General features: G+C 34.3%; 1 protein-coding gene across 12 annotated transcripts in view; it reads left to right on the top strand.

Moving 5' to 3' along the window:
* The window catches only part of CCSER2 (coiled-coil serine rich protein 2), a 189201-nt gene that overhangs the window by 92351 nt on the left and 81977 nt on the right, over positions 1–14873 (top strand). For 10 of the 12 annotated variants that reach the window (XM_032314147.1, XM_032314144.1, XM_032314145.1 and 7 more), the window contains 2 exons: positions 172–334; positions 13715–13910. In XM_032314147.1, the coding sequence (XP_032170038.1) occupies positions 172–334; positions 13715–13910 (359 nt within the window). Of the gene's footprint in view, positions 1–171; positions 335–13714; positions 13911–14873 lie in introns of those variants that run through there. The other 2 variants (XR_004278992.1, XR_004278991.1) reach the window with 2 other exon arrangements.

The raw sequence follows: 14873 nt of genomic DNA on the forward strand, positions 1-14873 counted from the left end.
CGGTTACTTTTCTTATGGGAATTTTGATTTTGTGATTAGCTAATATAAATGGCTGGTATTTTTAGCATGTCATTTTTATATTCTCAGCAGCATTTAATTATCAAGCTATAAGTAGTTAACTTTTACAGAGTGTGTACATGTTTATTGTGTTTTGCTTTTGAATCTGTCTAGTGGAGTGTGACAATATGAACCGCTTTGACCGGTCAGACAGAAATGTTCGGCAGTCTCAGGAAGGATTTTGGAAAAGGCCACCCCAGAGGTGGAGTGGACAGGAGCATTACCACCTCAGCCATCCTGACCACTATCATCACCATGGAAAAAGTGACTTGAGCAGGTGAGTCTAGTTTAGATTACATTTCCTATCTTTTGATTATTTTTGAATTATTATATTTCCATGCCCCCTCAAAACTATTTTTTAATTTGGTTTTTAGATGTACCAGAAATATTTCAAATTATGTATGATACTACTTGGAATAATTTGTCTAATTCTTTCCTTTTGGCCCAAATCATTTTTCATTAGCTTTATTGTAAATAAAAATATTTTATTTATGTCTGCTATTTAGACTTTATGTTTTGGTGTGATTTTCTAGTTCTCATTTGGGAATGATTATATGTTGAATTTGTTAATTATTTTGAAAATAATGTATGAAATTAGTGCCAAGTGATTTGTTTTCTTTTGCTTAAATAAATTAAAACTTAAAAGTTTCTCAAGTACTATTAGAAACAGAAGATACTGTACAATGCCAGGATTCTTTTCCTTTTTGAAGCATATAGCATAGTTTTAAATTTGATAAAAGAGAAATAATATGGCTCTGTAGTCAATCAAACCTGAGATTAAACCCTGGCATGATACAGATTAGCTTTGTGAGCTTAAATAATTTATTTAAACCCTCTCTACTTCAGTTATCATCCATAAAACAGAGTTGATAATACTTTCTGTGTTCAAGGATGAGAGACAAAAGTACTTGAGCATTATAAGGATTAGAGTAGGCACCCCAATGTGGTGGTAGTTATTATTAATTTTCTTCCTTTTTCCTTTCTTGTTTCATTTCACTAGGGATCTGAGGTAATTTTGGGGCACAGTTACCATACAGATAATAAAAATTGGATAAAGAAACAATGGAAGGGAAATGTATGGTCCCATATAGTTCTTGAAATAAGAAAAAAAAATTGTCTCTAAGAATCCTTGCAGCAAAAACAAAGAATAAACTTTGGTCCATTACAAGATTTATACTTTACATAAGATAAAGAATGTGTTTCTCCTGAATTGATTTGCTTTCATGAGACAAAAACCTAAGAGAAGTTGCTTTGCATGAGTTCTTAGAAGGGGAATACTTTGTGATATAGTGGACAGGTCTCAGACAGCTTCCCAAAATTCCGTAAGTCCATTTTTTACTTATGTTCTTCAGTGCAAGCTACAAAGAAGTAGTGAGAAAAGGCAGTTCTGCAGTGGGTCACAAAATAATGAGGTTTAACTAAGAATCCTTCTGTTGGTATAATTTTAAATGATAAAATGTAGACGATCGGAAGAATACATGGAATATATATTTTTCCAGTCATTATGTTGGTTATTGTTTTTTATACCTGGGCTTTTGATAAGGAGTGGTCATCAGAGAGTTGTTATTGTCAGTCAAGAATATGATGTAAAGATAGTTGTGATTGCAAATAGTGAAGATTATGCTTCCCTCATCTTTGACGGTTGGTTTATAGGAAGGTAAATTTAAGGCCAACTTATAAAAATTTAGAAGCCTAACTAAAAATGTGAACCATTGCTTATACTTCTGATAAGATTTATTCATCCATTTAACAAATACTCATTGAGAACCTACATGTTGAATTCTGTGCTAAATTCTAAAGCCGGGATGAATTTGGAGATAGTGGGAGAGGTGATAGCTGTGGATTGGTAATGGCTTCTTAGAGCATTGTTCTGAGGATGCTAAAAACAATTATGTAATGCATGAGCTCAGTTGGAGTCATCACAGTTATTGGTTATGTAGAAATTCATGTGCCTCTTCCATCCCATGCAAAGTTGAGTAGTAAATACTTTTTGGATGTTGACTCTGTGGGAGAGGTAGGTATATTACAGTGTTAGTGCAGTACAATGATGATGGGTGCTTAATTAAAGTGATTTATATAGGACTCCAGAGACATGCAGCATCTGGATTTTGTCTAGGGTAGTGGTCTGTAAAGGAAGTTACTATTGATCGGGTAAGTGTGACTGTAGAGATTGTAGAGGAGTGGTTTCTATAGAAGGATGAATATTCAGATGGAAAAAAATAACATGTACAAAATCATGTATCAGTACTATGGACTTTTTAGAGAGTTTAGTTCATACCTGGATTGCTAAGTCGTTTGAAGGAATGAATAGATGTGATCTCTAACTCTAACAGCAAAACTCTCTAGTTTAAGATAAAGAGTGACAAATTTCGGTTAAAATGGGATTATAAATTAGACTGTCCCAAATGGAATGAATTACATGGATGGAGGTAGTAATCTCTGACCCTGAGGATAAGCAAGCTGAGACTGATTAGTCATCTTTCAGAAAAGTTAAAGAACAGTTTCCAAAAACCATATCCCCAGATGTTAAAAGGTGTAGAAGAATGATTTTCTGATCAAATAAGTACAGGAATAAACAAATCAATGTTAAATGAGTTTTTTGTAAAGTGGACTTTGCATTACCTTTAATATATAAATATAGTACTATGATTTTACAAAATGTGGTAAAAGATAGAATATATAGCCATTTCATAAGACATATGACCGCAGGTCCTTTTACATGGTGTATTTTGAGGGACTAGTGATTTTTGGATCATCAACACTGGTGATTCTTAGGGAGGAGAGAGAAATGTACCATATTCTTGGGGGTTGCTCATTTAACTCAATGCAGAACTTCCCAACAACTGGGCACACTGGTTTTTCATGAATAGTTATAGATTAACCATTTTATGGATCCCTTCAGGCTTTGGGGTGGCCATCTGGGTTTGTGATATCTAGATCCCCTAGAGCTAGTTATGAATTTGGATGATACAGAGAGGAGAGACCCCATTTAAGATAAGCCTTACTCTCCAGTATACCTTTAAACTATTCTTTTCTCTCCATGCCTTGATTTTAAAAAGTTTGGATGCATTAATCCCAGGGCCTTTTGACATTACATGTGTAAAAGTATCTCTTCCCATTCTATGACTTCTTGAGTGTAAGTTCCCTTTCCTTTCTATCCTTTAATTCCCATCATTGTCCTTTTTGTTTTGTTTTGTTTTTTAAATTATAGGAATCTGTCTTATCCATAATTTAGGGGACTGGTAGTTCTGAACCTCTGATCATTTTCCTTTGTATTTTTTTTTATTAAATTTTTTTATTTTTTATAAACATATATTTTTATCCCCAGGGGTACAGGTCTGTGAATCACCAGGTTTACACACTTATGATAATACTATGCTCTTTCCATCTGGCCTAAGCTTTCACTCCTCTTTCTTCCGCAACCTCCTTCTTTCCCTGTTTTTATATGAAGATTCTTATTTTCCAGTCATTCTAGTACTTCACTATGTAGAGGTAGGGTCTTTGTCTTCACTCCTTATTTGCTTCTCATCAAAGTTATTTATTCTTCAGTCTTTTTCGTTTGAGACTTAGGGCATTTGGCTATATCAGATCCTCCTTATTGGTCCCTACAACTCACTCACAAAAATCTTGACCTTGGCTCATTTTGCCTCTTCATCATAAGCTTTGCTGCAGTCCTGAATGTCTCCAGTGTTCATATACATGATTCATTTAACCTCCTGGCTCCTTAGTGTCTTAGGATTCTCTATACAAGATCATGTCATCAGAGAATCGACATAGTTTTACTTTTTTCTTTCCCATCCAGTTACTTTTTTCCTCCTGCATACTTCCGATGACTAGAACCTCCAATACAGTGTTGAACAGGAGTGGTGAGAGCAAACATTTATGCCTTTCTAATGTTAGGGGTAAAGCATTTAATCTCTTACTGTTAAGTATGATGTTAGCTATGCGTTTTTATAGGTAGTCTTTATCATTGAGGAAGTTCACTTCTGTTCATATTTTGTTGAGTGTTTTTGTCATGAAAGAGTGTTGGAGTTTGTCAAATTTTGTTTCTGACTACTGAGATAATCTTTTTTTTTTTGCATCTCTTAATGTGGTATACAACATTGATTTACATATGTTGAACCAACCTTGCATTTCTTAGATAAATTCTAGTTGGTCATGGTATATAATCCTTTTATGTATTGCTAGATTCAATTTGCTAGTACTGTGTTGAGGATTTTTGTGTATATATTCATAATAAGTATTGCTCTGTAATTTTATTTTTTTTTAGATGGTATTATGATCATATACATTGAATAGGAAAGTGTTTCTTTAATTTCTGTTTTTGGAAGAGCTTATAGAATTCACCAGTGCAGTTATTTGGGCTTGGACTTTTCTTTGTGAAAGTTTTTTGATTACTAATTTAATCTCTGTAGATATTCTATAGATATTCTATAGATATTTATTTGGATTTGTTAGTTTGTGGTATTATTCAAGCCTTCTGTTTTGCTGACCTTTTTTCCTAGTTCTGTTCATTAATGAGGAAGAAGTATTAAAGTCTCCAACTGCAGTTTATCTTGTAGGGAAAGTCTGAATGCAACACATTCTCTCACTTTTTGTTTATATGGTAATGTTTTAATTTCTCTTTAATTTTGAAGACTAATTTTGCTGGATATAGAATTCTTGGTTGACAATCTTCCATTTAACATTTTTGAACCCCATGCATTCTTATGAAAAATCAGCTGTTAATCTTACTGAGTGTGTCTTCTGATGAATCATATTTTTCTTGCATTGTTCAGGATTCTCACTTTTTCTTCAGCTGTTTTTTTTTAAAGGCAGATTTGAAGTCTTTTTTTTTTTTTAACATTTTATTCATTTATTTAACAGACAGAGATCATAAGTAGGCAGAGAGGCAAACAGAGAGAGGGGGAAGCAGGCTCCCTGCCAAGCAGAGAGCCTGATGTGGGCCTCAATCCCAGGACCCCGAGACCACGACCTGAGCTGAAGGCAGAGGCCTAACCCTCTGAGCCATCCAGGCGCCCCTTTCTTTAGCTTTTGATAGTTTATGTGTTTCTCTTAATTTAATAAATTTTGGAGTTTGTTGAGCTAATAACTAGACAACAATTTTTTTAAATGCCTTGAACCAGTAAGTATCCCCGACTTTGCCATGGGGCTCTATGTGTATATGTGTTTAGGGATACTTTCAACAACTTGGTATTGCAGCTCTGCCTTAATCTTCATTTCCTCCTTGCTCAGAGACTCTAGGTCAGCCAAAGATGAGAGGTGAAGGCCTTTCCAGGTATTTCCTTGGCATGCACACAGCCCTACACAGGTGTATGGCCTTCTCTGTGTTCAAGAATATGTTGGGGTATTTCAATGCCTCCTGTGGGTATCTCCTTCCTCAGGTTTTTCTTTTAAGTTTTTTGATCACCTTCTTGTTTTTTATATTCTTTTTTTTAATAGATTAATTTATTTATTTGATAGAGATCACAAGTAGGCATAGAGGTAGGCAGAGAGAGGCGGGACGCAGGCTCCCCGCTGAGCAGAGAGCCCGATGCGGGACTCGATCCCAGGACTCTGGGATCATGACCTGAGCTGAAGGCAGAGGCTTTTAACCCACTGAGCCCAGGCACCCCAATCACCTTCTTGTTTTGATCGCCGTCTCTGGCAGCATAATATTTTTAAAAATTGCTCTGATTTTTTTCAACACATGTGCTAGAGATAAGTCTGTTCCTACTGAAAAACCTCGGAACTGGGTCAAATAAAACAACAACCAAGAATGGGCCTTTTCTAGGGAGGTGCTAGTTAGGTCAAATAGTAACTATTTTCTGGAAATGGTACTTTTCCAGCAATTCCAAACCCACTTTACCATTCACCCCTCCTCCTAGTGATTGCTGAGTTTCACAGCTATTATGCTTCTAAGGCTCTTATTTTTCCAGGCTACCACAGAGCTGGGAAGATAGGCATGGCAACAGAGTAAATTAAAATCCACAGAGCTTGTTCTTACCAAGATTCAGCTGGGTTTTCTTTTTTTCCCTCCCTCCCTCCCTTTCTTTCTTCCTTCCTTCCTTTCTTTCTTCCTTGGTTGTGGCAGGCATTTGGTTGATTTCCACAGTACTGAGTAAGTTGATTTTAACAAATTTGCCAGTGTCATCAGTACTTTTATGGAGGAGTGGACTTTTTGGAGATCTTCATTCTGCCATTGTGGAAATACTTCTGTCTTTTTTTTTTTTTTTTTAAACTAATAGACTTCATTTCTTAGAGCAGTTTTATTTTTAGCAATATTTAGCAGAAAGCACAGAGAGTTCTCATATACTCCCTCACCTTCTTTTATATAATTTTTACTATTATTAACATCTTGCATTAGTTGTTACAGTTGATCAGTCAATATTGATACACGGTTATTAATTAAAATCCATAGTTTACTTTGGGGTTCACTCTTTGTGTATACATTCTGTGACCTTTGACAAATACCTAATGATATATATTTACCATTACCTATCATACTGAATAATTGCACTGCCCTTAGACTCCCATGTTGTCCTTGTATTATCCCTTTCTTCTCCCTTAACCTCTACCAATACTAAGGGCAACCACTGATCTTTTTCCTGTCTTCATAGCTTTGCCTTTCTCAGAATGCCATATAGTTGTAGTCTTCTCAGATTGGCTTCTTTCTCTCAGCAATATGCATTTATGTTTCCTCCATGCCTTTTCATGCCTTGATAGCTCATTTCTTTCTCTAGTCTATTGTGTGGGTGTACTGTAGTTCATTTGTCCACTTACCTCCTAAAACACATCTTGATTGCTTCCAAAACTTGACCATTGTGGATAAAGCTGCTCTAAACCTTTATCTGTGTAAGTTTTGAACTCATTTTGGTAAATATCAAGAAGCACAGTTGCTGGATCATATAGTAAGATGTTGAGTTTGGTACAAAACTGCCAAATTGGCTGTACATATTGCATTTTCTCTAGCAGTGAATGAGAGCCCCTGTTGTTACCATCCTCACCAGCATTTTGGTGGTGTGTTTTGAATTTTAACCATTCTATAGGTGTGTAATGATATCCTATTGTTTCAATTTGCAGTTCCCTAAAAATATAAAATGTTGAGTGTTTTTTCGTATGCTTATTTGCCATTTGTACATCTTCTTTAGTGAGATGTCTGTTTAGAACTTTTGCTTGTTTTTAAATTTTGTTCTTTGTTTTCTTGTTGAATTTTAAGAGCTCTTTGTCTTTTTAGATACCAGTCCTTTATCAGATATTTTATAAATATTTTCTCCTAGTCTATGACTTTTTTTTTCCAAATCTCCTAATGGTGTTTTTTCAAAGAGCAGATATTTTAAATTTTATGCAGTCAGGTTTACAAATTATTTTCTTTCATAGGTGATACTTTTTTTTTTTTTTAAAGATTTTATTTATTTATTTGACAGGCAGATCACAAGTAGGCAGAGAGGCAGGCAGAGAGAGAGAGAGAGAGAGAGGGAAGCAGGCTTCCTGCGGAGCAGGGAGCCCGATGCGGGGCTTGATCCCAGGACCCTGAGATCATGACCCGAGCCGAAGGCAGCAGCCCAAACCACTGAGCCACCCAGGCGCCCCTAGGTGATACTTTTTGTGTGTATCTAAAAAGTTACTGCTCAACCCAATGTCCCCTGGACTTTCTTCTTCACTACCTCGTAGTTTTACATTTTACCTTTAGGTCTTTGATACATGTTGAGTTAATTTTTGTGTACCATGTAAAGGATCATTTCTTTCTGTATGGATTCTAGTTTTTTTAGTATCATCGTTGAAAAGACTATCCAGTCTCCTTTTTGTTTTTTGGTTTTTTTTCTTTTCCTAGGTTTTCTTTGTTTTTCTTTTATTGAAGTGTAATAAAAATACAGTGTTATATTAGTTTCAGGTATACAACATACTGATTCAACAGTTTTATACATTACTCAGTACTCATCATAAATATAGTCACCATCTGTCACCAAAACAACATTATTATAATATTATTGACTATATTCTCTGTGCTGTAGTTTTCATCTCTGTGACTTAATTATTTTGTAACTGGGAATTTGTACCCATTTCTACCCTTTATTCATTTTCCTTATCCTCCTTCTTAGATTCCCATTGGCACCCATCAGTTTGTTCTCTGTATTTAAAAGTCTGTTTCTTTGTTTCTTTGTTCATTTGTTTTTTAGGTTCTATGTATAAGTGAAATCATGGTATTTATCTCTCTCTGTCTGACTTATTTTACCTAGCATAATACCTTGTAGGTCCGTTCATGTTGTTGCAAGTGGCAAGATGTTTTCTTTTTTTTTTTAATAGTTGAGTAATATTCCATTGTGTGCATACATGCACATACACACACCACATCTTTATCCATTCATTCATCTATCAGTGGACACTTGGGTTGTGTCCCAATACGTAATTATCTCGGCTATTATAAATATGCTGCAGTAGTTATAAGGGTGCATGTATCTTTTTAAATTAGTGTTTTTGTTTTTCCCATCAGTAGCGGAATTACTAGATCATATGGTATTTCTGTTATCCTGTGTTCTTTGAATTGCCTTTGCTCTTTTGTCAAAGATCGTTTGACTATATGTGTGGATATATTTTGGATTCTCTGTTTTGTTATAGTCATTTGTATATTTTTTCATCCATACTACTGTCTTAATTACTATCACTTTGTGTAGTAAGTCTGAGAATCAGATAGTGTCAGTATTCTGACTTTCTTTTTCTTTGTATTGGTTATCCTGGCTCTTCTTCTTGTTCGTATAAACTTTAGAATCACTTTGTTGACATTCACAAAATAATTTGGTGGGATTTTAATTGAGGGTATGTTGAAAAAACATTGAAAAAATTGAAACATTGAAAAAATATAATAACCATGAATATAAAAATACATGTTTAATTTTTAATATACAATTTTTATTAAAGATGAAAAAAGAAACACTAAAGGTTTTGTGAGGTCAAAGTGTAACTCAGATTAGGAAATAAATGAAGAAGAAAAATTCTCTTTCTCCCTGTCTCTCACACACACATTTCCACTTACTGTTCTAATGTGTGAATCACAAGCCTTCAGAGTAGCACAGAATCACACATCTTAGTAATTAAGAAGCTCCGGTAGAAGTGAAGGGTATAAGTATGTGGGTACAGCCACGCATTTGGAGAGATTTCTTTAAAACTGCAATAATGATTATGCATTGATGTGATTATTAGGTGTGTGGATTGTTGATGCTATTGTATGGATTCAATTTAAATGAGTTTAAAAAAAAGCTTATCTCTTAGAGATTCCTTTTTGCAGTTATTCTGATCCCATTTTGGGGGGATGACTTTATTATCTATACTTCTAGAACAATATTGTACAATATTGGTGATGGTAGACAGTTCTTTCTCATGCTTCTGTAACTACTGAACTCAATGTTGCCTTAACCCATTCCTATATTGGTTCCCTTCTTCATATTCAATAGCCTGTCTGGCCTGTGGTTAGCTGCAGTCTGCCTGTACTAACACACTGCTAATAGTCCAGTGTGTTCCCCCAGACAGCATGCAGTCTTCTTTTGCTTTCACTATTTAAGTTCTCTACCAGAAATCCACGATTGTTAAAGTCTGTATACAAATAGATTTATGCCTGTCAACTTATTATGGGTTCTTGTGTCCAATAATTCCACTATTGTCCCATGTTTATTTTTCTTTACATTCTTTATGTCTTCAAGCTTGGGACTCTTGGAACTCATTCTGTTTTAAAGGTTCAGATTGACATGTGTGAACTGCATCATCCTCTCAGAATGTGGAATCTCAAAATCTTCATTTTCTTTCTGTCCTATTTTTTCCCTCTCCTATCTTTAATGGTATCCATTTATTTTCTGAAAATAACCCCTGGTATATATTTGTTTTCTGTTACATCTTTGTCTTCTTTTGCCTCTTGACCTTCTCAGCTATCTTCATTTTTTTCCAGCTAAGTTCAGTAAGAGTGTTATGTTATTTCCAGTGTATTGTCAGATGGTTTCACACCAAATACCTGGGTATAAACAAATCGTGTTAAAATTTATCAATTGGGGGGCACCTGGGTGGCCCAGTGGGTTGAGCCTCTGCCTTTGGCTCAGGTCATGATCTCAGTGTCCGGGATCGAGCTCTCTGCTCAGCAGGGAGCTTGCTTCCCTCTCTCTTTCTCTGCCTGCCTCTCTGCCTACTTGTGGTCTTTGTCTGTCCAATAAATAAACAAAATCTTTAAAAAAAAAAACAACCCTATATATCATGAACTAAAAAATTAAAAAAAAAATTTATCAATTGGGGAATATAGGTGAAGGTTATAGGGCACTATAGTATTCTTTGGACTTTTATGTTAGAAAATTTTTTCAATATACAGAAGTTGGAAATTATACTAACCACAGTAATACAATAGCAATTAGTTAACATTTACTATATGTCAGGCACTGTTCCAAGCACTTTAAAACATATATTACCTCATTTGAGACTTATTCCAACCTAATGAGGTAAGTACTGTTATTATCCTCATTTTATAGACCAAGAAAATGAAGGATTGATAAAGTAACTTGTCCTGTTACTAGCTAGTAAGTGACAAAGGTCAGATTTGAACTCAGATAATCTGTATAGGTAATATAAAAATGAGTTTTCAAAGATCTTGTAATATAATTAGAGGTGATAGCTATATAGATTTCTTTAATTTGTACTAAGTAAATTAAGGATCCTAATGTGCTAGTTTTATCTAGTTGAGAGGATCAGGAAGGGCTTTTAGAGGAAGTAGCATTTTAGTATGAGGAGAAGATGTAAGTTTCATTTTGGGTCTCATGGTGTAAGTATTTGAAATGCAACCTAAGGTATATGAGCTTTATTTATTTTGCACTGGAGAACATTGGGAGTTAAAGAAATTATGGCCCAAAGACATTAAGTATTTTTAGTAGCTGGTTACTGTCAGTCAGGATTTAAACCTTACTCGTAGGTGAGAGGTGGCTCTTATATACCATTGCAGTTTTCTAGGTACCAAATCTTTGACTCTGTATTGTTAATGATAAAAACTTGTGACTCTTCTTTTGAATGTTTTTAATTCATTAGTTTGTTACATGTAGTTAATTTTTAGTCAACCTAAAATAAGCCTTACTCTGTACCTGTTTCTTATATTGTAGATTGCAGACCAGCCTCATTCAGTCTCTTTCCTTTCCACTCTTTGATTTTTTCACTTGGTAACATAACAAGTAAAGTTTAATTTGTTATTAACTGGGACTTTTTAATGTAACTGCTTCCAGATTATACTTTTAAAGTAGTAACTAAAGAACTTTAGAATTTCAGCATTGGAAGCTTGAAAAGAAATAACCTAGTGGTTAAAATCCATGATCCTTAATCATTCAGGGAAAGCAACAACAACAAAAATAAACAAATAAAAAGCTAACTGGTCTCTGATATAGAGGAAAAGAATATACAGTGTGTGTCTTCATGGAGTTTATAATTTGGCACAGATTGCCAATGAACACAATATACTATGTCAGGTAATATGGTGGGGCATATTAGAGGGCTCTATAAGGACACCCGTGGAAGTACCAAACCCTGCTTTGGGGGGATTAAGGAAGCTTTCCTTGAGGAAATGCCAACTAATTTAAGATGAAGAAGAGTTATCATTCTCTAGATCAAGTGGCAATGGAGGATAGGGTGGGTAGCCTGGCCAGGAGTAAAGAGAGTTTGACATAGGTTTGGAGATGGGGGAGATTGTAGTGTGCTTAGGCAGTCTCAGGTAATTGACTGTGGCTTAAGAAGTCAGTTTAAGGAAGGCAGATGTGTTAAGGGATAAAGTTAAAGAATATATTGGATTCAGTCTATCTTTGGCCTCATAAGCCATATTTAAGTGTGTCCCTGTCCCTGAAAAACATGTCTTGCACTTTGTGCCATTGCTTTTTATTTTCTTTTTCCAGAAAGCCTTCACTTTTCATTCCAGTCAAATTCAAACTTTATAGTTCATCCCAGGTTCTTTTCTGCCCAAGAAAATCTTCCTAAGTATGTCAGCTTTTTCCCCCGAAAATATCGCTTATCTTTTTTCTTCATATGCCAGATAATTCTGTATTTTTGTTTTACTGCTTTGCTAACTTATTATTACTATGTATTTTTTATCACTTCCTGTATAGATTATCCATCTATTCAGTAATGAATGGTTAAATCATACTAATTGATCAGTATTTGAAATTTAATAATTCAACTATGACTTGAACCATAAAAATAAAGCAGAATTCTATATAAACACATTAGATCTTAACTATAGATCAGCAATTTAGAAGTTCTTAAATTTTTTTTTAATTAGGTTAAAACCAGAATCAGACCTGAAATCCCATATGAAAAATAGTTTCAGAAGAATATAATCTTGTGAAAACCAAGCTTATATTGAATATTTAAGAGTTTGGAGATTTGGGACTATTTGTTTGAAAACTAGAAAATTTAGTGAAAACCATGTTTCTACTTTTTCAGTCTGGTTAAAAATTAATGTGTTGTGGCTTTTGCAAATTTAATGCATCATGAATTTAACTTTAATCCTGATATGTTAACATAACCATTATTTGGAGAGAATACTCTTTCAGTGTGTTATTTTATATATTTTGTTTTTTAAAATTTTTATATTTATATATGTATATTTATACACATATATATATTTATTAAAATGTCATCTATTTATTTATTTGACAGAGAGACAGTAAGAGAGGGAATATAAGCAGGGGGAGTGGGAGAGGGAGAAGCAGGCCTCCTGCTGAGCAGGGAGCCCCATGCGGGGCCTGATTTCAAGACCCTGGGATGAACTGAGCTGAAGGCAGACGCTTAAAGACTGAGCCACCCAGGCGCCCCCATATATATGTATTTATATATGTATTTACATATATACTAATTTCATGTCTTAAGAACCAACTGGAACTATGTATTATATGAATGCAGTAATTTCATAATTGATGCAGCTAATGACTTATGATTAAAACATTGTGTTTTTCACATCCATAAAACAAATGGGCCCTAGGTTATTTTTTTCCTGCTTTTTTCAGCATGCATGTTATATGAAACTAAAGGGAGGTTTAAATTTTCTTAGAGTAGATTTTTTCAAAATATAGTTTAAGATTATGAAATAGGTGGTTTGTATAAGACTTTTATAAAACCAAGTTTAACCTTTATTGGAAAAGAAGATTTATCAATAATGAAAAAACAAAACAAGAAGTAACAGTTCATCTGTCTTAACTGTTTGCTGGGACTTAGAAGAGAATGGAATCTAGCAATATGTGACCAAACTGGGAATTAACATAGGTAACATAATTATGGGGCTAAAAATAAGATGTGAAGTTCAAGAGGCCAATTAAAGTCAAAAGCTAAAGAGCGGACAATCTGTTCAGGCAAGAAAATAAGTATAATTTTTTCAGACAAGACCTTTCCCTAGAATTTTTTATTTCTCGTCTATTTGCTAAAGAAAAAGGTTTATTCACCAATCTGTAGAAAGCACAAAAGGGGGAGGAGTGCAGAAGATAATTATGAGAACTAGAACTGATTGGAAATTTTGTTGCAAACAAATTCATTATCTGAGGTAAACAAAAGTCAAATGTGATAATGATAAATGATTTGTAATAATCACTGCAATAATTTCATTACCCTATTTCTTTCTGAAATTATATTGTATATCTTTTCCCTCCAACTTCTTCCCCTGTCCTTCCAGAGGCTCTCCCTATAGAGAATCTCCTTTGGGTCATTTTGAAAGCTATGGAGGGACCCCCTTTTTCCAGGCTCAGAAGATGTTTGTAGATGTACCCGAAAATACAGTGATATTAGATGAGATGACGCTCCGGCACATGGTCCAAGATTGTACTGCTGTAAAAACTCAGTTACTCAAACTGAAACGTCTGTTGCATCAGGTGAGTATTTATGAATGTTTTTAGTTCTGATATTTTGAACTGTAAAATGGATTGACTTTACTTTCTTTTAAGTTAATTGGGTTTCTAATGCCTATTCAAATTTCTGTAGAAATAATGCTTGTAAGTAATACATAACAAACTTGTGTTGGAGAAAAAATATTTTTTTTTTTTTGTGATGCTTTCAGTACAGTCCCCAACATTTATGAGCTGTGTGATATTTGGCAAGCCAGTTTTTCTCCTATTTCCTTATATTTATAAAATTGTTGACAGAATTAGAAATAGTAGTTGTAAAATTAGAAGTATCATAGACATTCAGTCATCAGTGGCTGCTACTATAATTTCAGCTACGTAAGAAATAAACAGCGGTTTTTACTTACATAATCATAGTCATATAATTTAAATTCTGTTTGAAAACTTCAAGTTTAGTCTTCCTCAGTCCTTTTTTTTTTTGAGAAAATTGAGACTTGTAGCAGTGATGAGACTTGTCCAAAGACACAGGGTGAGCTGATATTAGAAGCTATCTTCTTATTTGGTAGTACTGTTTTTGGTTCAAACTTACAGACAAGGTCAGATGAACAGAAGAAAACTAAAGAATAACTTTAAATCATGGGTATCTTTTGGTTAGTTTTAAATCTGTGTTTGTTTTTTGTAGACTAGCCACATTTTGCTTAAAATTATGGTTGAGAATGAACAATCTAGCTTCTCTGCTGACCTTATTTTCTGGATTACCTTCCTCAGGGTTGTATGTTATAGCTTCTTATGAGCAGGGACCAATTAAAATTCCTGGTGTCCATCAAAACCAAACTCTTGACAGATGCTCAGTAAAGGCTAGTTGAAGTGAAATATGGCTCCTGTGTTAGTAACAATAATGACAATTAGTGTAAATATCCTATTAAAGTCTTGAAAATTGTTATGTAAGTACTTGATAATGTATTCTTTGGATTACTCTTTTCCATTTTTGTG

Source organism: Mustela erminea, chromosome 14 (assembly GCF_009829155.1).
Source record: "Mustela erminea isolate mMusErm1 chromosome 14, mMusErm1.Pri, whole genome shotgun sequence".
Lineage (NCBI taxonomy): Eukaryota > Metazoa > Chordata > Mammalia > Carnivora > Mustelidae > Mustela > Mustela erminea.